Here is a 22,897-nt window from a genome sequence, read left to right as displayed (position 1 = left end):
TGTCCTACCTATTACAAGTCAAAATGATTGCAACTTGTCAAATTAGTTCAGCCTCAGCTAAACTAATGTTCAACTTATTGGTCCTCAGGAGACGGCTGGTGATTACTTAATGGTGACAAGTGCAATGTGCTGCGTTGTCTTTGAGAGGCTGTCTATGTCCCAAATGGCACCACTATTCCCTGTGTAGTGCACCACTTTTGGCCAAAAGTAGTGGACTGCATAAATCAAATGGCACCCTATTCCCTATCAAAAAAGACAAGCGGAAGGGAAGGGGTGCACTGTATCAGATGGTATTTACGACTGTCCTGTTTCTTTCTGGCTGCGACAGCCAAGACACATCTCTTGTCTGTTTTCAAGTAGGAGTGATTGCTTTATGGTCTAGCCTGATGGGGATGTGGTCTAGCTTGATAAGAGTGTAGTAGTAGTTTTTTCTTTAAGGAAAATTTAAGTTTTGTACAACTTAATGTTAGATGGTTCCTCACCCTCAAAGTAGTCTATGGGCCATAAACTGTAGTCAACAGCTTTTTTTTATTTTAAAGAAGCTAATGTTCATGTGTGGCCAAATCATGCGTTCTGGTGTAGTAGCCCATTTTGAATTATTTTATTTCTGTATAGACCGGAGTAGGCTAATTAGGCTATAATTTTGGAAATGTAATTAAATGCACTGTAGGGAGAGCTTAGCTTCCCCTAACCTTATTGACAAGCCTATGCTCCCATGCATGCGGAAGCTTTTATTACTCACACATTCTTACACACAAGGCACGGCCTCTACTCTAATCGCCTACAGCTGCTCGCTCTGTGCCCTTTTCTCTCTCCCTTTTTTGTAATGGCTCTGGGTTTGATAAAATAGTACAAAAAATTGCTTTTCTGCTGCTTCCCGCACTCGGATCGGACTGATTTGTCCTGGACCCAATATTTATGCATTTTGGGTCCAGGGCTGCCCTGTCATTTCAGAACGGGATCTCTAATTCCATCACAATTTGTCCTCATTTAGATTATTCAAATTCAACACTGATTACCAGGTAGGGCTGGGCAGTATACCTTATTTGACTATATTACTGGTATTGATGCACAAACTGGTTTGGGTTTTTACTTTACCTTTAATGGTATTTGAATGTTTGCTTTAAATGATATGCCGTGTGTAACCTCCATTTTTACAGTTTACTCTGCTACTTGAGGAGTCTCTCTCCCTACCATTTTCCACATAGACCTACCCAGGCTTAAGGAGTACATTAGTTGTTGCTCCTCAACCACAAGACACTTGCGTTTAGACTGTATAGTCGATGCAGCACTTAATGTCTGCGTTGCCACCGTAGGGTCACACTACTCATAAAGCAAATGTAAAAATATTACATTTTGTCATACTGTCCAAAATGTGAAAAACAGTGATATTTTGCCTTTATTGCCCAGCATTTCTTTTGTATAGTTTTGTTGGGATTACCGTGACAGGGAATTTGGCTGTGGTCGTGACTGCCGGTGTGGCTGTAATACGTCACTGCAACAGCTCTAGTCCAGACTGAGGAGAAATCCACGCACAATGCTGGTCAGCCAGATCTGAACACAATCCGACCACAACCGGACTTTAGTACGTTTTTAGACCTGTCTTTTCCTATTCTGATATCAGAATGGGATGTAAGTTTAGACACAGCCAGAGAGGGAGAAACTACCCAAACTGAATTAAACTCATTTAGCAAGCTTAATTCTGTCATTTCAATTCCATTGTGCATTGATTAGAATTCACCCACTTTACTTGTTACACATGGAGCCTCTGACTAGTGACTCTGACTGACAATAACAAGCTATGTGTGTGAAATGTGTCTAGGCTACTAGTGCATCTTTTCTATAGTGTGCACTCAAACTGTCATAACTGTTTTAATGATAGACCATTACATTCAAATGATCTTTGTCACAGATCATTTCATAAAATTTTAGATAAAGCCTGGAACATATATGCCGGGAAGCAGGTGCAGAAGTAGTAATTTCACGGTAAGGTCTACACCTGTTGTATTCGGCGCATGTGACAAATAAAATTTTATTTGAGAAGGGGAGTTTAATAATGGCCCAATACAGATGAACAAACATGAAGTGTTCTGAACGTGAGAGAAAACAATGACTAATACTACTGAGAACCAAATAAAGGGAGAGCAATCAAGGTGAAGTCCAGGTGTGCTTAATTTGGGTTGCCAGGACCAGTGGTTAGTAGACCGGTGATGTCGAGTGCCGGAGGGAGGAAGCAGGAGTGTGTGACAAAACATTTTTTTATTTTTTATTACTTTTTTTTCTCAAATGAATACTCTCCCAAGTAATCAAATATTAATGTATGTTCAGATATTTTAATAACTGCTGTGATAATAACAACTGCATAACTTATTTGTTTTAGTTCTGAACAGACAAGGCAGTTTCACCACTATGGATTCCAGCTTTAAACAGCCACTACAAACTTACAGCACAGCTAGCTCAAAATCAATGAGAGGGATAGGGGCAACTGAGCAGGTGAGGTTCATCTAACTGGGAACCTGGCAGGCTCAGTTTGGGAATGTGGAGGGAATCAATGTGGCTGCAGAACAGCTCAGTGCCAAAGTAGCCTTGTTGAAAGCATATACTTGAAATGTCTACTTGTCGTGCATAACTTTCCAGTATTCTGCAAAGTATTCATGCACACATTTGGTTCTTATGTACCTGACCATTTTGGAAGTTGTGGTTGCTGTTACATATTGCTTTCTGTATATGACCATATCATGTTGAAGCTAAGCTTCTACCTGGTTCATACCCCAGATAGCCTATGTTGCAGTGGACTGCACTAAAGGACAGAACCAGGAGCTGTGCAAGCAGGAGAGTGTGGAAGGCTACCCCACCTTCAACTACTACAACTACGGCAAGTTTGCAGAGAAATACAACGGAGACCGAGGGGTAAGCGACACTGATCTTTAGTCTTAGAAGAGTGAATGTTCATTTATGCACTGTATCCTTGTTACCATTGAAGATGATCTTTCACTATGTACTGTATTTACCACAGGCCTCTTCTCTCTTCCTCTCCCTAGGAGGCAGGATTTATAGATTTCATGCGCAGCCTGCGGGGGCGGGACCAGGGCAAGAGGAAAGAGGAGCTTTAAGGCAGGGTGTGGAGAGGGGGAGGAGCCTGTCGTTGCACTGTGACCGTGGCAGGGGCCTCTTAGCACTGACATCACGTGACGTCGTTTTGATGTGAAATCACGGGGCGGAGACTTGAGAACCTCAGTTTCAGGGGAGATGCTATATGAATACGCCGGGTACCTACATTGATGACATGTTGCGCAGCTGGGAGTCGCATGGATTCTGTTCAGTCAGTCGTCCCGATGAGCCGTTCCCAGCCAGCTAGTTCATGTGGGAAACAGCATGGCGCTAGTTATTTCTTTTTTTTTTTTTTTACAAAAAGTGATGTGTAATTCGATGGGCGAGGGAATAATGGTTACCATGACATGCCTATTTAGCTAACGTAATGACCAGTGCAACGATGTTGTCGGTGCTTCCCACTGAGCAGCATTTGCTTCACTGGCAGCTGTATCAGCTAATGTAGCCAATTTGTTCCATCCCACTTGAGTAGGATAGCAGCCTACACGAGAAATAACTTGTAATATTGGTAGCAGAGACTGGAACCAAAATAATTTAGGTCTGAACAGACATATTTTTTTCATTTTATTCCACTGTTCCGACCAGCAAAAGAAAGTTTGAACCGTTTCGAACCCCAAAAAAGTAGAGGTTTTATCTTTTTTTTACATTTAGCTCAACATTAAGTTACTTCACTAATGGATAAAGCAGTATGGTGCAGGCAAGCTATGTACATGCTTTGGATGTAGTGTAGAGTGACATGCGACAATGTTTGCAGGTGAGTGCACTGGGCATTTTGTTATGACATGCATTATCTGAAGTAGGCCACAGCATCTTACCTACGGAGGAGTGGCTTCTATGAAGGATCTCTGAAAGTCTTTGAACTTTAGTTTGCTTAACTAACGTTGGACCAGAGCTAGCCCTTGATCATTACACTCAGTTCCAGCTAACAAGCTGTGTGTGCAGAGCGGCACCAGAAGTCAAATGAAAACACATGTTTTTGTAGTTAATAAATGCGAAACGTGATAATATAGTTAAGTAGCGTTGAAAAAGTGAATCCAATCTCTAATTTAAATGTCTCTCCCTAATTTCTGAATCATGCCTGAGCACCTCGGTCCTACAGTCGGAGGGAAATAACTAGATAGCTGTCATCTTGTTCTGATATCGGTTGCTCATTTATTGTAGTGATGTTCACAGAATGTACAATTACGGCATTATCTACATTGTTACCCCGATTTTAAAAACAAAATTACTTTGATAAAAACAGTGATTCTGAACTCTCCCAAGTCTTGAAATTCGGGGGACAAGTTTCAAATTCTCGTTGAAGTTTCTAGACGCAAGCATAAACTAGTTAGCTGGGGAGGGCTCACTAGTACGACTGGACTGACTGAACTGAATCCATTCGTCAACAACTCTCGTTGCACCACATGTCATACATTTTGGGCACCAGGCGTGTCCATATAGCCTCTCCCAGAACACAGCTATTTTTTATCGAACATGTTTGTAATGCCAGTGGCCACTTTCTTTTTAAAAATATTTTGATGGAATGATAAAATCAAACAGAACCAGAAAGAAATCAGCAGGAATGTTTTTCCCAAATACTGTGACTGCATTTGTGGAAAGCTACACCTTACTGCAGGGTATCCCAAACTCAGTCCTCGGGACTCCAAGGTGTGCACGTTGTTTATTTGCCCTAGCACTACACAGCTGATTCAAATCAACCAATCAGGCTTTGCGCTTTTGAATCAGCTGTGTAGTTTAGTGCAGAAAACTAAGTGCACACTTTGGGGTCCCAAGGACCGAGTTTGGGAAACACTGCCTTACTGTATCTATGCAATACCAGACTGCCCCTTCCCACTCCTGAGAATCTGTGATTTGGTGGGCGAGCTGTGGTTGTGTTGTAGCTGGCTGTAGGTGCCACATGCAAGGATCACTACACTACTGTCCTATCCACCTCGGTTTGTTGCCCTGAAGAGGAATATGATCTTCCAATATTACGGTTTCAATATTTTTGTACAGACCGGCCTGTCATGTTAAGTCTTGTGTTGTTTCAGGAGGACAATGATCTATTAACTGTGGCCTTAAATATATGTACGGAAGTTAATGACTCATCTCTGAGTCAGAAGGATAGTTGTGAATTATTATAGGCTCTTAAACATAGAAAAGCTCTTGTAGTGGTGCTTTGAGGCCTGGTGCTTCCATCCCGCCATGTCCCATGGTTGACTTGGCAACACAAGTAGATCAAATCTAACAGGAACATAAAGTGCCAAAAATAAATTTGAATTATTGTTACTGTACATTTCATTTCCAGACAATGATTTCCAGAAGCCTCCTGTTGTAGTGATATGCCTAGTATTACCGCTTTACAATAGTCCTGCATTTCTAGTGTATTCCATCAAAAACAAAGGCTTTAGAAAAGCTATGGACCAAATATGGACGTTAATGTGCCGTCTCCTATTGAACATTACTTTTTTGCTCCATCCTTAATGTTTTCAGGAACAAGACACTGTCCCAGTCCATCCCTTCCACCTTTTGTCTGGGTAGCAGTCAGAATCATTCAACTCAATATCAGTAGGCATATGGGAATATGAATATACTCTAGAAACATTTTTTTTCCATTCTTGGGACTGATTTTAGACCTGGGACAGTAGTTGGGGGCAATTCATTATCAGTTAGAACCGAACCAGCAGAAGCTGCACCTCGTAGGATAAAATTCCATGATCCACGAGCAGATTGCCTCTGTATGACTGTCTCTGTGCCCTGGTCTGGGAAATGTTATCCCTTATGTCCCAGCACATCCAACTGGATGACTTCAGATTTCACAATAGCGCAGAGATAAGAAAGATAAGTAAGAAAGTCGACGGACCCCCTTAACACTCGGCACTATTATCAATACTGGAGCCATTGCCATTACCTTCGTGGCAACTTTAATGCTGTGTTTTCAACTCCCCTGCTTAGGCCGCTATAAATATTTAAAGGCCTATCTGTAGCTGAACCTGTATTATTCAGGAGTTTGGGTCCTTTCATTATTGAATAAGGTTCTCAGGGATAGTGAAAACAAAGGGAACTAGCTTGTTTGCATTGCAGTTGGAGGGTTTTGTGCTCTAGAGTCTCCACATTTAAAATAACTGTTTACATTTGTCTTGTATGAAAAATTAAATGTATAGATTAAAATGGTCGTTTACATTTCCTGTGCTGAATCATGGCAGGAAGTATTTTTTTAAAACATGGTCCATATGGGGGTTAATGAACTAATACATTGGTATTCTAAATGGGCTACTTCCAAATTAGGTCAGTCTGGAATGACTGCTGACTGACAGAACGATATCTCCATTTTAATGTTACCATTACATTTCTGCAACATGCAAAACGAACTGCATCAGAGTGTTGGAATACTGCTTTACTGCTGTTTTGATGTGCCGTTATTTTTCTGTTGCTCATTTTCTTTGTCTCCTTTCACTATTTTTTCTTCATTACATGGCCTCAGTTCTAGCAAATGGTTGAAGACTTTACATAAACCTTCATAAAGACAAAGGTTGTCCCAAAGCACTTCGTATTGTGTGTAAACTGTCACACCTATGCCAAGAAGTCATTGTTGCAATTTGTTGATTTTCTGTGCCCAGCCATATGTACAGTTTTGCACCTTTTTGAATAAGGACTTTGCAAAAAATAAACTCAAACATTTCCAAGACATGTTCTCGATGGCCTTTCTCATTCTCGATTTATATTGTTGTCAATCTATTAATTTTCATTATAATTCAATAGTGAAGTATTTGTTTACTTATAGATTATTTGAAACTGAGCCAATAAACTGAGTGAAGAATACCATGTAGCATAAAATCAGAGTCAAAGACGGGGAGAGCTTGGGATTTTTGTGTCCAACCTTTGTTCCAGTATGTTCAACCTATGTCCTGTGAGCTCCTACATACCAATTGCAGCTGACCTCTTTTGTTTAGTTACTTACAAACTCAGCCAGAGCATGGGTGGGCAAAAAAACATCCTGTCACCGTCAACTGTTTATTTTCCGCATACTTAACATGTAAATATTTGTACTTGGGGCGAAAGGGTAGCCTAGTGATTAGAGCGTTGGACTAGCAACCAGAAGGTTGCAAGTTCATATCCCCAAGCTAACAAGGTACAAATCTGTCGTTCTGCCCCTGAACAGGCAGTTAACCCACTGTTCCTAGGCAGTCTTTGAAAATAATTTATTCTTAACTGACTTGCCTTATTAAATAAAGGTACAAAAATATATAATTTCACAGATTCAACAACTGACAAACTGAACAAGTTCCACAGACATGTGACTAACAAATTGAATGTGTCCCCGAACAAAGGGGCTCAAAAGTAACGGTCAGTATCTGGTGTGGCCACCAGCTGCATTAAGTACTGCAATGCATCTCATATATAATAATAATAATATATGCCATTTAGCAGACGCTTTTATCCAAAGCGACTTACAGTCATGTGTGCATACATTCTACGTATGGGTGGTCCCGGGGATCGAACCCACTACCCTGGCGTTACAAGCGCCATGCTCTACCAACTGAGCTACAGAAGGACTGCACCAAATTTGCCAGTTCTTGATGTGAGGTGTTACCCCACTCTTCCACCAATGCACCTGCAAGTTCCCGGACATTTCTGGGGGGAATGGACCTAGCCCTCACCCTCCGATCCAATAGGTCCCGGTGTAAGGCTCGTTCCTTCGACGATAAACGCAAATCCGACCATCACCCCTGCTGTCCGTCCTGTCTCCCTGTAGCGCTGTCTTAGGTGTCTCACAGTATGGACGTTGCAATTTATTGCCCTGGCCAGATCTTCAGTCCTCATGCCTCCTTGCAGCATGCCTAAGGCATGTTCACGTAGATGAGCAGGGAACCTGGGCATCTTTTTGTGTTTTGCGCAATACACTAGATACAGTTGCACCCCTAAAAACAATATTTCTCATAAACTAGCTCCCTGGTATACAGAAAATACCCGAGCTCTGAAGCAAGCTTCCAGAAAATTGGAACCGCACCACACAACTGGATGTCTTCCGACTAGCTTGGAAAGACTACCGTGCAGTATCGAAGAGCCCTTACTGCTGCTCGTTCATCCTATTTTTCCAACTTAATTGAGGAAAGTAAGAACAATCCAAAATGTGTTTTTGATACTGTTGCAAAGCTAACTAAAAAGCAGCATTCCCCAAGTGAGGATGGCTTTCACTTCAGCAGTAATAAATTCATTAACTTTGAGGAAAAGATCATGATTATTAGAAAGCAAATGACAGATTCTTTAAATCTGCGTATTCCTTCAAAGCTCAGTTGTCCTGAGTCTGCACAACTTCTAGGATCAAGAGACAAGTGTTTTAGTACTATATCTCTTGACACAATGATGAAAATAATCATTGCCTCAAACTTCAAGCTGCATACTGGACCCTATTCCAACTAAACTACTGAAAGAGCTGCTTCCTGTGCTTGGCCCTCCTATGTTGAACATAAAAAACGTCTCTCTCCACCGGATGTGTAGTAAAGCCTCTCTTGAAAAAGCCAAACCTTGACCCAGAAAATATGAACTATCGGCGTATATTGAATCTTCCATTCCTCTCAAATTTTAGAAAAGGCTGTTGCGCAGCAACTCACTGCCTTCCTGAAGACAATGTATATGAAATGATTCAGTCTGGGTTTAGACCCCATCATAGCACTGAGACTGCACTTGTGAAGGTGGTAAATTACCTTTTAATGGCATCAGAGGCTCTGCATCTGTCCTCGTGCTCCTAGACCTTAGAGCTGCTTTTGATACCATCGATCACCACATTCTTTTGGAGAGATTGGAAACCCAAATTGGTCTACACGGACAAGTTCTGGCCTGGTTTAGATCTTATCTGTCGGAAAGATATCAGTTTGTCTCTGTGAATGGTTTGTCCTCTGACAAATCAACTAAATGTCAGTGTTCCTCAAGGTTCCGTTTTAGGACCACTATTATTTTCACTATGTATTTTACCTCTTGGATGTCATTGCTATGCGGATGACACACAGCTGTACATTTCAATGAAATATGGTGAAGCCCCAAAATTGCCCTCGCTAGAAGCCTGTGTTTTAGACATAAGGAAGTGGATGGCTGCAAACGTTCTACTTTTTAAACTCAGACAAAACAGATGCTAGGTCCCAAGAAACAAAGATCTTCTGTTGAATCTGACGATTCATCTTAATGGTTGTACAGTCGTCTCAAATAAAACTGAAGGACCTCGGCGTTACTCTGAACCCTGATCTCTCTTTTGACGAACATATCAAGACTGTTTCAAAGACAGCTTTTTTTCATCTACGTAACATTGCAAGAATCAGAAACTTTCTGTTCAAAAATGATGCAGAAAAATGTATCAATGCTTTTGTTACTTCTAGGTTAACTACTGCAATGCTCTACTTTCCGGCTACCTGGATAAAGCACGGAATAAACTTCAGTTAGTGCTAAATACGGCTGCTAGAATCCTGACTAGAACCAAAATATTGTATCATATTACTCCAGTGCTAGCCTCCCTACACTGGCTTCCTTTCAAGGTTTTACTGCTAACCTACAAAGCATTACATGGGCTTGCTCCTACCCATCTCTCGCTCTGATTTGGTCCTGCCGTACATACCTACACGTACGCTACGGTCACAAGACGCAGGCCTCCTAATTGTCCCTAGAATTTCTAAGCAAACTGCTGGAGGAATGGCTTTCTCGTATAGAGCTCCATTTTTATGGAATGGTCTGCCTACCCATGTGAGAGACGCAGACTCTGTCTCAACATTTTGTCTTTACTGAAGACTCATCTCTTCAGTGGGTCATATGATAGAGTGTAGGCTGGCCCAGGAGTGTGAAGGTGAACGGAAAGGCTCTGGAGCAATGAACCGCCCTTGCTGTCTCTGCCTGGCTGGTTCCCCTCTTTCCACTGGGATTCTCTGCCTCTAACCCTATTACAGGGGCTGAGTCACTGGCTTACTGGTGCTCTTTCATGCCGTCCCTAGGAGGGGTGCGTCACTTGAGTGGGTTGAGTCACTAATTTGATCTTCCTGCTATACTCAGCCTTGTCTCAGGATGGTAAGTTGGTGGTTGAAGATATCCCTCTAGTGGTGTGGGGGGCTATGCTTTGGCAAAGTGGGTGGGGTTATCCTTCCTGTTTGGCCCTGTCCGGGGGTATCATCGGATGGGGCCACAGTGTCTCCTGACCCCCTCCTGTCTCAGCCTCCAGTATTTATGCTACAGCAGTTTGTGTCGGGGGGCTAGGGTCAGTTTGTCATTTCTGGAGTACTTCTCCTGTCTTATCTGGTGTCCTGTGTGAATTTAAGTATGCTCTCTAATTCTCTCTTTCTTTCTCTCTCTCTCGGAGGACCTGAGCCCTAGGACCATGCCTCAGGACTACCTGGCATGATGACTCCTTGCTGTCCCCAGTCCACCTAGCCGTGCTGCTGCTCCAGTTTCAACTGTTCTGCCTGCGACTATGGTATCCTGACCTGTTCATCTGATGTGCTACCTGTCCCAGACCTGCTGTTTTCAACTCTATAGAGACAGCAGGAGTGGTAGAGATACTCTTACGGATTGGCTATGAAAAGCCAACTGGCATTTACTCCTGAGGTGCTGACTTGCTGCACCCTTGACAACTACTGTGATTATTATTTGACCATGCTGGTCATTTATGCACATTTGAACATCTTGGCCATGTTCTGTTTTAATCTCCACCCGGCAACAGCCAGAAGAGGACTGGCCACCCCTCATAGCCTGGTTCCTCTCTAGGTTTCTTCCTAGGTGTTGGCCTTTCTAGGGAGTTTTTCCTAGCCACTGTGCTTCTACACCTGCATTGCTTGCTGTTTGGGGTTTTAGGCTGGGTTTCTGTACACCACTTTGAGATATCAGTTGATGTATGAAGGGCTATATAAATACATTGGATTTGTTTTTCTGAGTCAGTAGAAAGGCCTCTTTAGTGTCCTAAGTTTTCATAACTGTGACCTTAATTGCTTGCCTATGTAAGCTGTTAGTCTAAATGACCATTCCACAGGTGCATGTTAATTATTTATATGTCATTCAACAAGCATGGGAAACTGTGTTTAAACCCTTTGACCTCTAAAGGTCAGCGACTTGATTGACATAACCGGTGAAAGCTTAGCCTGGGTCCCAGATCTGTAAGTTTCCCAAAAAACGTTTGGCATTACAATTCCACAAGAAGTTGGCAAGACTGCACAAACAGATCTGGGACCCAGACAAGGGAAAGCTGTTTTTAACCCACACATTTGGACCTCTGTCTGGGGTCTGGCCTGGTTCTCCATCATCCAGGATTAAAGACAAATAGACCTGTATCAGAGCTCAGCAGAACTGACACCCATGAGTTTATTGTGAGAGATGACTGGAGGAGAATGGCCATGTGTCGTTATTAAAAGCCTCCCTCTCATCAGACCATAAGGTGTCACCATTAGAGTTCTTATGTCAAACTTGACTACAAGACTTGGAAACTGGACTAACTGAGTCTAAAAACCTAGACTCAGTTTTACCTTTAGCTTATTTAAGACTATGCATGGCTACTTGGATAAAATACTGCTTGGTAGATGCATACAACGTACGACTGCAGTAGCCAGTCCAGCTGATTAATGCCTGAGAGAGCAGGACTAGATACTCCACTCAATCATAATTTCACTTGGGAGGATTTTGGAGGGAGCGGGCCATTTTCTCCTGGCTGGTCACAATCCTTTGTGTTGAAAGGAGGGTTGCAAAAGGTACAAGGAAATGGAACTAGAGGATAAGCGATAAGACGGAGTGTTAATGCAACCCAAGGACTGTCTGGAATGATATTAGCTCTCCTTAACAAAAACAGATTTCCTTCCAGGTAATTGGGTTCTGTCTGAGAGCTGCACTGTGAACAAATGGGTCCCATCTTCTTGTCCTCCAACTGTTCTCTATGCATATTCTTGATCTTCCCAGACCTGTGCTTTTCATGCAAAGTGTTTACTGCTGGCTTGGATTTTGTTTTGTTTTCCTTCCAGCATTCTCTCAGCAGATACATTTTACTCAGAATAAAGACACAATACTCTAAATTAAACTGTACCGTCTAATGTAAATTGCTTCCAGTATTCAGTAGCTACACTGTATACAGTGCCTTCAGAAAGTATTCAGACCCATTTAGTTTATTCCAGCCTGAATTCAAAATGGATTAAATATAATTATTTCTCACCCATCTACACACAATACCCTATAATGACAAAGTGAAAACATGTTTTTAGAAATGTTTGCAAATGTATTAAATGAAAAACACATCTCATTTACATAAGTATTCACACCTCTGGGTCAATACATGTTAGAATCTTTCTGGGTAAGTCTCTAAGAGCTGTGCACACACCTGAGTTGTACAATATTTGAACATTCTTTTTAAAATTCTTCAAGCTCTGTCAAGTTGGTGGTTGATCACTGCTAGATAATGATTTTCAGGTCTTGCCATAGATTTTCAAGCTGATTGAAGTTAATTTTAACTAGGCCACTCGGTAATGTCATCTTGGTAAGTAACTGTAGTGTATATTTGGCCTTGCATTTTACGTTATTGTTGTGCTGAAAGGTGAATTTGTCTGCAAAGCAGACTGAACCAGGTTTTCCTCTAGGATTTTGACTGTTTAGCTCTATTCCATTTATTTTAATCAACAACAAAAAACTCCCTAGTCCTTACCGATGACATACCCGATGCAACAACCACCATGCTTGAAAATATGAAAACAATGTTTTGAGTTGGATTTGTCCCAAACATAACCATGCATAACATATTCAGGACAAAGTGAATTTCATTGCCAATTTTTTTTGTATTTTTATTTTAGTGTCTAATTGCAAACAGGATGCATATTTTAGAATGTTTTATTCTGTACAGGCTTCCTTTTCACTCTGTCATTTAGGTTAGTATTGTGGAGTAACTACAATTTTGTTGATCCACCCTCAGATTTTAATGGCTGTAACAGGAGAAAACTAACTATTTTTAAGTCGCCATAGAGCTCATGATGAAATCCCTGAGCTGTTTCTTTGTAGTGACTAGGTGTATTGATACACCAGCCTCCAGTATTTATGCTGCAGTAGTTTATGTGTCAGGGGGCTAGGGTCAGTTTGTTTATCTGGAGTACTTCTCCTGTCCAATTCGGTGTCCTGTGTAAATCTAAGTGTGCGTTCTCTAATTCTCTCCTTCTCTCTTTCTTTCTCTCTCTCGGAGGACCTGAGCCCTAGGACCATGCCCCAGGACTACCTGACATGATGACTCCTTGCTGTCCCCAGTCCACCTGGCCATGCTGCTGCTCCAGTTTCAACTGGCCTGGGCCCTAGGACCATGTCCCAGGACTACCTGACATGAGGACTCCTTGCTGTCCCCAGTCCACCTGGCCATGCTCCTGCTCCAGTTTCAACTGTTCTGCCTTACTATTATTCAACCATGCTGGTCATTTATGAACATTTGAACATCTTGGCCACGTTCTGTTATAATCTCCACCCGGCACAGCCAGAAGAGGACTGGCCACCCCACATATGCTCTCTCTAATTCTCTCTTTCTTTCTCTCTCTTGGAGGACCTGAGCCCTAGGACCGTGCCCCAGGACTACCTGACATGATGGCTCCTTGCTGTCCCCAGTCCACCTGACTGTGCTGCTGCTCCAGTTTCAACTGTTCTGCCTTATTATTATTTGACCATGCTGGTCATTTATGAACATTTGAACATCTTGGTCATGTTCTGTTATAATCTCTACCCGGCACAGCCAGAAGAGGACTGGCCACCCCACATAGCCCGGTTCCTCTCTAGGTTTCTTCCTAGGTTTTGGCCTTTCTAGGGAGTTTTTCCTAGCCACCGTGCTTTTACACCTGCATTGTTTGCTGTTTGGGGTTTTAGGCTGGGTTTCTGTACAGCACTTTGAGATATCAGCTGATGTACGAAGGGCTATATAAATAAATTTGATTTGATTTGATACACCATACAATAACTTCACCATGCTCAAAGGGATATTCAATGCCTGCTTTTATTTATATATTTTTTTACAATAGGTGCCCTTTGCGAGGTGTTGGAAAACCTCCCCAGTCTTTGAAATTCATTGCTCGACTGAGGGACCTTACAATTATCTGTATGTGGGATACAGAGATGAGGTAGTCAATAAAAAAATCATGTTAAATACTATTATTGCAGACCGAGTGAGATTATACCACGTATTATGTGACTAAGCACATTGTTGCTCCTGAACTTTAGGGTTGAATACTTGTAGAAAAGGGAAGCGCTGCTAAGGTACACGATAGTAGATTTTGTAGACCGGTGTTCTTTGGTAAAAGGGGTAAATTGGTCATAAAAAAGAAAGGAGGACCAAGGCACTCTTCATATAATTTAATTAAAATGTCTTTATTTGTATGGCATGTTGAATGGAAACGAAGTTTAAAACGTATTGATATTTCATCTAGCTTTTCATTACACTTTGAAATTATGGGGTATTGTGTGTAGGCCATTGCCAAAAAATCTCAATTTAATCTAGTTTCAATTCCGACTAAACACAACGAAATGTGGACAAAGTCAAGAGGTGTGAATACTTTCTGAAGGCACTGTACTTCATAACACTGAACTGTTATGTCCAGATGATTGATATTAGCTGTTAGTATCAGGCAGGAAGACACAACTACCCACTTCCCACTGGGCACACATCGGTTGAATCAACGTTGTTTCCACGTCATGTTGAATTGGTCTGTTAACTATTGCTTGGATCGTTTTCCCTTTTATATTTGTGCATCTCTGGAAATATTAGACATTGATCCTAAACAAAAAGGTCTCTGCCTTTGGCTATGCCTGCATGAGGTTTGGGAAATTAAGTGCCTGGAAGACTACACAGAGGCGTGTGAACAAATTGGTCTGAATAATAGAAGTCAAATAAATAAATAGAGCAGATATTCCAGGGTCTATCTGGCAAAATAAAGATTTTATCCTGCTTTCTTTCAACGCAGTAATCAAAATGATTTACACCCTCAGCTGAAAGATCCATACTCTCATTTTGTGCTATAGAGCTGCCAGTCAATGTTCACTATAACTGCTTCCCTCTTTGTTTGCTGATAGAAATTGGAAAATGATAGTTTTGCGTGCCCATCTCAGTTTCATTATGTCTGAACTGAGTGTTCATACTTTATTGCTCCAGTCTACACTATCAATGGGAAAAGCTGAATGAACAAGTGTACTGTCAATGGGAGAAACCGAAGTGAATCGAGGTGGATTGAAATGCCTTTCAAATCCAGTCACCATGTTGAATGGGTCGAAATGTATCCCAAATTGATCAGTGTTTCTAGTTGAATCGACCGTTGGCTGTTGTTACAAGAAGAAGAGGTTTTCAGATATCGAGCCCAGGGGGTTGTAGCCTGCCTAGATCCAGTACATTGATTGATTTACAGCCAAACTCCCATCATTATAATGTTAAACTTACTTAGTCTTCAATAGACATTAATTAATATCTCTACCTGGTCTGGTGAAAAACTCTGCTCCAAAAATCAAGAGACCATGCCTAACTGTGAAAGGACAACTGACGTTGACTCCTGATGCGTTGAACTGTTGCACCCTCTATAGCCACCATGGTTATTATTTGAACCTGCTTGTCATCTATGAACATTTGAATGTCTTCAAAAATGATCTGACCTTAATGGCTGCATGTACTTCTAAATCTCTACCCAGTGCAGTCTTTATTCTTTGGGGTTTTAGGCGGAGTATCTGTAAAGTACTCTGTGCCAACTGCTGATGTAGAAAGTGCTTTATAAAATACATTTGATTGTTGAGAACATCAAGGTTAAGATAAATGCTTTTAAAAGTTTACAGCCAATCACAAGTGAATCAGCGTTACATAAACAAGAGAGAGAGGGAGAGACCACATCTCTCTCTGCCACTGTCCCTCCCCATTTATTTAGTCCGTGTGAATGACAGCATCGTCTTTGCTCTCACCTGACAGTCTTTCACCCCAAAACATTCCCCTGGACCACTCATTCATCAAGTTGACAGTGCAGCAGACATCCATCATCGTCACCGTGTAGCTACAGGACCCACAGCCTGGCCTGCTGGAACTGAGCGAGTGGGAAGACAAGGATTCGGGGATGTCCCTCCATGCTGAAATGGCCACATGAGGATTAGTGCACTCTGGGGATATTGGGTGGTTTTGTTTAAAGTGAGGGAGTGATGAGACATTGTCTTCAAATGTGATTATTCTCTTTTTCTGATACTCAGTTGGTAGAGCATAGTGCTTGCAACTTGCTAAGCTACCGCTAGTCAAGTAAAACACTGTACTAGCGGCCTTAACCAAATACTTAGCGACCTCATCAAGAGGTTTGCACCTCGTGACATAACTGTTAAGGTGTTGGCTTGACAGTCGCTGGACCTGGATTTGAGTCCCGGTCGGTGCTACCGGGCTTTCCCTCAAATTCGCCACATTGGTGCCGTGAGTCCATCATAGAGGCATGTACACATAAGGGGCTTGGTTTATAAAAGCATGTGGACGCGCTCTCCCGAAGGAAGGGGTTAATGTCGCGATGTTAACCTAGCGACCTCTTTATCAGGTTCAGGCCTCTTGGCATGACAGTTAAGTTAACTTGACAGTCGTTGGACTTGGGTTTGAGAACAATGATGTATATAAACACAAAATTGCTGATGCTGTGTATTGGCCAATGAGAGGCTTTGAAGCCCCCGGTAGGCCCTATTGGTACTCCTCAGAAGAAGCACCATAGTAGGGTTTCACAGACTGTCCTGGGGTGAAACACATTTCTGATAAGACTTCAGTTCGTCTTAAGTGCATATTTTATGTGGTTGAAATATTGTCTGCTTGTGTAACTGTGTCAAAGATAACGCATTACACGTGCATTTGCATTTTCTCGAAATGATGAGAGAAAAATCGTAGTTCTCTACTTTCTGAGACAAAATTAACATTTGTTGTATAACATTTTACTGCAAGAAATGCATAATTCAGCTGGAGTTAATATATTATGTTACATGTGAGAGGTTATAGGCATACAGTCAGTGTCCATATTTCACTTACTATTCCATATAAACTTAAATTAGGAATATTCTGTTTATTACAAGAACACTTGGGAGCGGGGTATCAAAGGTGCATGTAAACAGCTTATCCCAAACAAGACCTTAAGCGGGATGTGCTACTTTCCAGAAAACTGTGCGTCAGTGACACATGTTTTGGCTCTGTGCTCTAGCACTCTGGATTTGAAATTATATCATGACTAGGAAGTTAGTGCAGACTGTCAGCTTTACTTCCATCCATATCGGGTGAACCATTTCAAAATTACAGCACCTACTGTATATAGTCCCCCCATTTTAAGGGACCAAAAGTATTGGAACAAATTCACTTACAGTATATGTGTATTAAAGTAGGTCCCATATGTTTGTTTTGGTTGTGTTTCAGATTATTGTAAATAAGAATATGTTTTTTTAACACTTTACACTTTACATTAATGTGAATCCTACCATGATAATGGAAACCCCCCCCCCCCAAAAAAAATTGAAAAAATAATAATAATGCTCACCTCCCCTGTTATTGTAACGGAGAAAGGTTAGCATGTCTTGGGGATATGTGTCTAACTTTCTCACTCATCATTATTCACTCATCATTCAGGATTATCCATAATCATGGTAGCATTAAGTGTTTAAAAACATATATTCTTATTTACAATAAAAGTGACTCCAAGATGACAAAATACATTATTTATGATCCATTTCTATTTATTTTATTTAACCTTTATCTAACTAGGCAAGTCAATTAAGAACAAATTCTTATTTACAATGACTGCTTACTAAGAAGCAAAAGGCCTCCTGTGTCACGCCTTGGTCATTGAATTTTGTGTTTTTGTTATATGTTTGGGTAGGCCAGGGTGTGACATGGGTTTATATGTTGTATTCGTATTGGGGTTTGTATTATTTGGGATCGCGGCTGATTAGGGGTGTTGTTAGGCTTGGCTCTCCTCTCCTGCGCTGCCAGAGTCTCCCGTCTGCCAAGCGCCGCCAGTGCTCCCAGTCTGCCCAGCGCCGCCAGTGCTCCCAGTCTGCCCAGTGCTCCCAGTCTGCCCAGTGCCGCCAGACAACCAGTCTCTTCCAGATCTACCAGACAACCAGTCTCTTCCAGATCTGCCAGACAACCAGTCTCTTCCAGATCTGCCAGACAACCTGAATCTTCCAGTTCCGCCAGCCAGCCAGGATTTACCGGAGCCTACTACCTGCCTGAGCTTCATCTCAGTACTGGGCTTCCTCTCAGTACTGAGCTTCATCTCAGTACTGGGCTTCCTCTCAGTACTGGGCTTCCCCTCAGTACTGGGCTTCCCCTCAGTCCCGGGCTTCCCCTCTGTCCCGGGCTTCCCCTCTGTCCCGGGCTGCCCCTCTGTCCCGGGCTGCCCCTCAGTCCCGGGCTGCTTCTGTCCCGAGCTGCCCCTCAGTTATGTGGGGATCTGGGTGAGGACTATTAGGCCATGGTCGGCGGAGAAGGTGGATTATCCCAGGACGCGAAGGGGAGGAACAAGGACATTAATGGAGTGGGGTCCACGTCCCGAGCCAGAACCGCCACCATGGACGACGCCCACCTGGACCCTCCCTATGCTCTTGAGGTGCGTCCGGGAGTCCGCACCTTAGGGGGGGGGGGGGGGGTTCTGTCACACCTTGGTCATTGTATTTTGTGTTTTTTGTTATATGTTTGGGTAGGCCAGGGTGTGACATGGCTTATGTGTTGCATTCGTATTGGGGTTTGTATTATTTGGGATCGCGGCTGATTAGGGATGTTGTTAGGCTTGGCTGCCTGAGGCGATTCTCAATCAGAGTCAGGTGCTTGTCGTTGTCTCTGATTGGGAACCGTATTTAGACAGCCTGACTTTTGCTTTGTTTTCGTGGGTGTTTGTTCCTGTCTCTGTGTTGTAGTCACCAGATAGGCTGTTCCGTTTCTCGTTCCGTTCTGTTGTTTTTTGTATTTAGTTTCAGTTATTTCATGTACCGCGATTCTTTCATTAAAGTCATGAGTAACCTACACGCTGCATTTCGGTCCGACTCTCTTCTTTCAACAGACGAACGCCGTTACATCCTGCAGGGACAGGGCTAGGGATTCAAAATAAAAATGTAGGACAAAACACACATAACAACAAGAGAGACACCACCACATGAAGAGACAACAGAGCAGGGTAGCAACACATGACAAGACAGCAGGGTAGCAACACATGACAAGACAGCATGGCAGCAACACATGACAAGATAGCATGGCAGCAACACATGACAACACAGCATGGTAGCAATACATGACAACAAAACATGGTAGCAACACAACATGGCAGCAGCACAAACATTGTTGGGCACAGACAACAGCACAAAGGGCAACAAGATAGAGACAACAATACCTCATGCGAAGCAGCCACAAGTGTCAGTAGGAGTATCCATGATTGAGTCTTTGAATGTAGAGATGGAGATAAAACTGTCCAGTTTGAGTGTTTTTTCCATCTCGTTCCAGTCGCTAGCTGCAACGAACTGAAAAGAGGAGTGACCCAGGGTGTGTGTGCTTTGGAGACCTTTAACAGAATGTGACAGAATGGGGTGTTGTATGTGTAGGATGAGGATTCCAGTAGGTATCTCAGATAGGGGGGAGTGTGGTCTATGAGTGTTTTACGACTGGCAGAACAAGTGTTGTATGTGTAGGATGAGGATTGCAGTAGGTATCTAAGATAAGGGGGAGTGAGGTCTATGAGGGTTTTATAAATAAGCATCAACCAGTGGGTCTTGCGTCAGGTATACAGAGATGGACAGTTTGCAGAGGAGTATAGAGTGCAGTGATGTGTCCTATAAGGAGCATTGGTAGCAAATCTGATGGCCAAATGGTAAGAACATCTAGCCACCCTTACATGCCAATTTATATTTGGCTGTGTTTCAGATCACTGCACCTGTACATTTTGTATTTATTTTTATTTATTTCACCTTTATTTAACCAGGTAGGCAAGTTGAGAACAAGTTCTCATTTACAACTGCGACCTGGCCAAGATAAAGCATAGCAGTGTGAACAGACAACACAGAGTTACACATGGAGTAAACAATTAACAAGTCAATAACACAGTAGGAAAAAAAGGGGAGTCTATATACATTGTGTGCAAAAGGCATGAGGAGGTAGGCGAATAATTACAATTTTGCAGATTAACACTGGGGTGATAAATGATCATAGTAGAGGTCGACCGATTTATTTATTTTAAAGCTAACATTTAAGTTCCTTGCTCAGAACATGAGAACATATGAAAGCTGGTGGTTCCTTTTAACATGAGACTTCAATATTCCAAGGTAAGAGGTTTTAGGTTGTAGTTATAGTATTTATAGGACTATTTCTCTCTATACCATTTGTATTTCATATACCTTTGACTATTGGATGTTCTTATAGGCACTTTATTATTGCCAGTGTAACAGTATAGCTTCTGTCCCTCTCCTCGCCCCTACCTGGGCTCGAACCAGGAACACATCGACAACAGCCACCCTCGAAGCAGTGTTACCCATCACTCCACAAAAGCCGAGGCCCTTGCAGAGCAAGGGGAACAACTACTCCAAATCTCAGAGCGAGTGACGTTTGAAACGCTATTAGCGCACACCCCGCTAACGCACGAAAGTGCTGTTTGAATGAATGCTTACGAGCCTGCTGCTGCCTACCATCACTCAGTCAGACTGCTCTATCAAATCATAGACTTAGTTATAACATGATAACACACAGAAATACAAGCCTTTGGTCATTAATATGGTCGAATCCGGAAACTATCATTTCGAAAACAAAACGTTCATTACTGTATTTCAGTGAAATACGGAACCATTTGTTATTTTATCTGACGGGTGGCCTCCCTAAGTCTAAATATTTCTGTTACATTGTACAACCTTCAATGTTACGTCATAATTACGTACAATTCTGAAAAATTTGTTTGCAATGAGCCAGGCTGCCCAAACTGTTGCATAAACCCTGACTGTGTGCAACAAACGCAAGAGAAGTGACAATTTCACCTGGTTAATATTGCCTGCTAACCTGGATTTCTTTTAGCTAAATATGCAGGTTTAAAAATATATACTTCTGTGTATTGATTTTAAGAAAGGCATGGGTGTTTATGGTTAGGTACAGTCGTGCAATGATTGTGCTTTTTTCGCAAATGCGCTTTTGTTAAATCATCCCCCTGCATTGCATCGATTATATGCAACGTAGGACACGCTAAATAAACTAGTAATATTATCAACCATGTGTAGTTAACTAGTGATTATGATTGATTGATTGTTTTTTATAAGATAAGTTTACTGCTAGCTAGCAACTTACCTTGACTTCTTACTCATTCGCGTAACAGGCAGGCTCCTCGCGGAGTGCAGTGAGAGGCAGGTGGTTAGCGCGTTGGACTAGTTATCTGTAAGGTTGCAAGATTGAATCCGAGAGCTGACAAGATAAAATCTGTCATTTTGGGGGCCTCCCGGGTGGCGCAGTGGTTAAGGGCGCTGTACTGCAGCGCCAGCTGTGCCACCAGAGTCTTTGGGTTCGCGCCCAGGCTTGGCCGCGACCTGGAGGTCCGTGGGGCGACGCACAATTGGCCTAGCATCATCCAGGTTAGGGAGGGTTTGGCCGGTAGGGAAATTCTTGTATCATCGCGCACCAGCGACTCCTGTGGCGGGCCGGGCACAGTGCACGCTAACCAAGGTTGCCAGGTGCACGGTGTTTCCTCCGACACATTGGTGCGGCTGGCTTCCGGGTTGGATGGCGCTGTGTTAAGAAGCAGTGCGGCTTGGTTGGGCTGTGTATCGGAGGACGCATGACTTTCAACCTTCGTCTCTCCCGAGCCCGAGTTGTTGCGATGAGACAAGATAGTAGCTACTAAACAAAAGCTATGGTTAAGTCAATGCAAATAGCAGCACAACATTGCTTAGAATCAAGAGCACTGGTAACATAATTTTGAACTTTTAAGGTTGCAGTATTAGGCACAAAATAATCTGAAACACAGCCAAAACTAACAGCAAATGCATCCAACAAATTTGTAAAGTCACAAGCTTGATGTAATCATTGCGTGCTATGCATATGGCCCCAAATACTTCAAGTTTTACTACTTTAATACACATATAAGTAAATTTGCCCTAATACTTTTGGTCCCCCTAAAATGGGGGGACAATGTCCAAAAAGTGCTGTAATTTCTAAACGGTTCACACGATATGGATGAAAATACCTTAAAATTAAAGCAAATTAAGCAAATAAATGTTAAATTCTAAGTGCTAGAGTACAGAGCCTAAACAACAACACATTTCTCACTATCCCATTACTTTTGGAGCTCACTGTAAATCGTTGGTTGAGACCCTGTTGGGGCCACCCCTCCAATTCGCTACAATACTCAAATCAAATCAAATGTATTTATATAGCCCTTCGTACATCAGCTGATATCTCAAAGTGCTGTACAGAAACCCAGCCTAAAACCCCAAACAGCAAGCAATGCAGGTGTAGAAGCACGGTGGCTAGGACAAACTCCCTAGAAAGGCCAAAACCTAGGAAGAAACCTAGAGGTTTCTAGGCTATGTGGGGTGGCCAGTCCTCTTCTGGCTGTGCCGGGTGGAGATTATAATACTCTGTTTCATAAATAAGAAATTACTGCTAGCCATATAATTTATATAGAAATGTTTAGCAATTGTTCGATCCTAGGTGGGCTGGAAATTCACTCCTTTTGCAAAGGTCTCTTGTCACGTGGTTTCTCCCTGTCTTGGAGGTTTTTACTAACCTTACCAGAAGCAGGAATGCTTATGTTAATTGCATCTTTGTATTGTTTCATGTGTTGAGTATTTTCCATTGCAATGTAAAGTGTGC

At 42.3% G+C, this 22,897-nt stretch overlaps 1 protein-coding gene across 1 annotated transcript in view; it reads left to right on the top strand.

Annotated features, from left to right (window-relative positions):
• LOC124043990 (protein disulfide-isomerase A5-like) overlaps positions 1-6,778 on the top strand; it is a 53,933-nt gene extending 47,155 nt beyond the window's left edge. The window contains exons 16-17 of the mRNA XM_046363227.1: positions 2,776-2,910; positions 3,042-6,778. Coding sequence (XP_046219183.1) covers positions 2,776-2,910; positions 3,042-3,113 — 207 coding nt within the window. The 3' untranslated portion in view covers positions 3,114-6,778. The remainder of the gene's footprint in view (positions 1-2,775; positions 2,911-3,041) is intronic.
• The last annotated feature ends 16,119 nt before the right edge of the window (positions 6,779-22,897 follow it).

This window comes from Oncorhynchus gorbuscha, linkage group LG09 (genome assembly GCF_021184085.1).
Source record: "Oncorhynchus gorbuscha isolate QuinsamMale2020 ecotype Even-year linkage group LG09, OgorEven_v1.0, whole genome shotgun sequence".
Lineage (NCBI taxonomy): Eukaryota > Metazoa > Chordata > Actinopteri > Salmoniformes > Salmonidae > Oncorhynchus > Oncorhynchus gorbuscha.
Note: the sequence above shows the minus strand (reverse complement) of the source record. Positions and strands in the feature narration are given on the sequence as shown.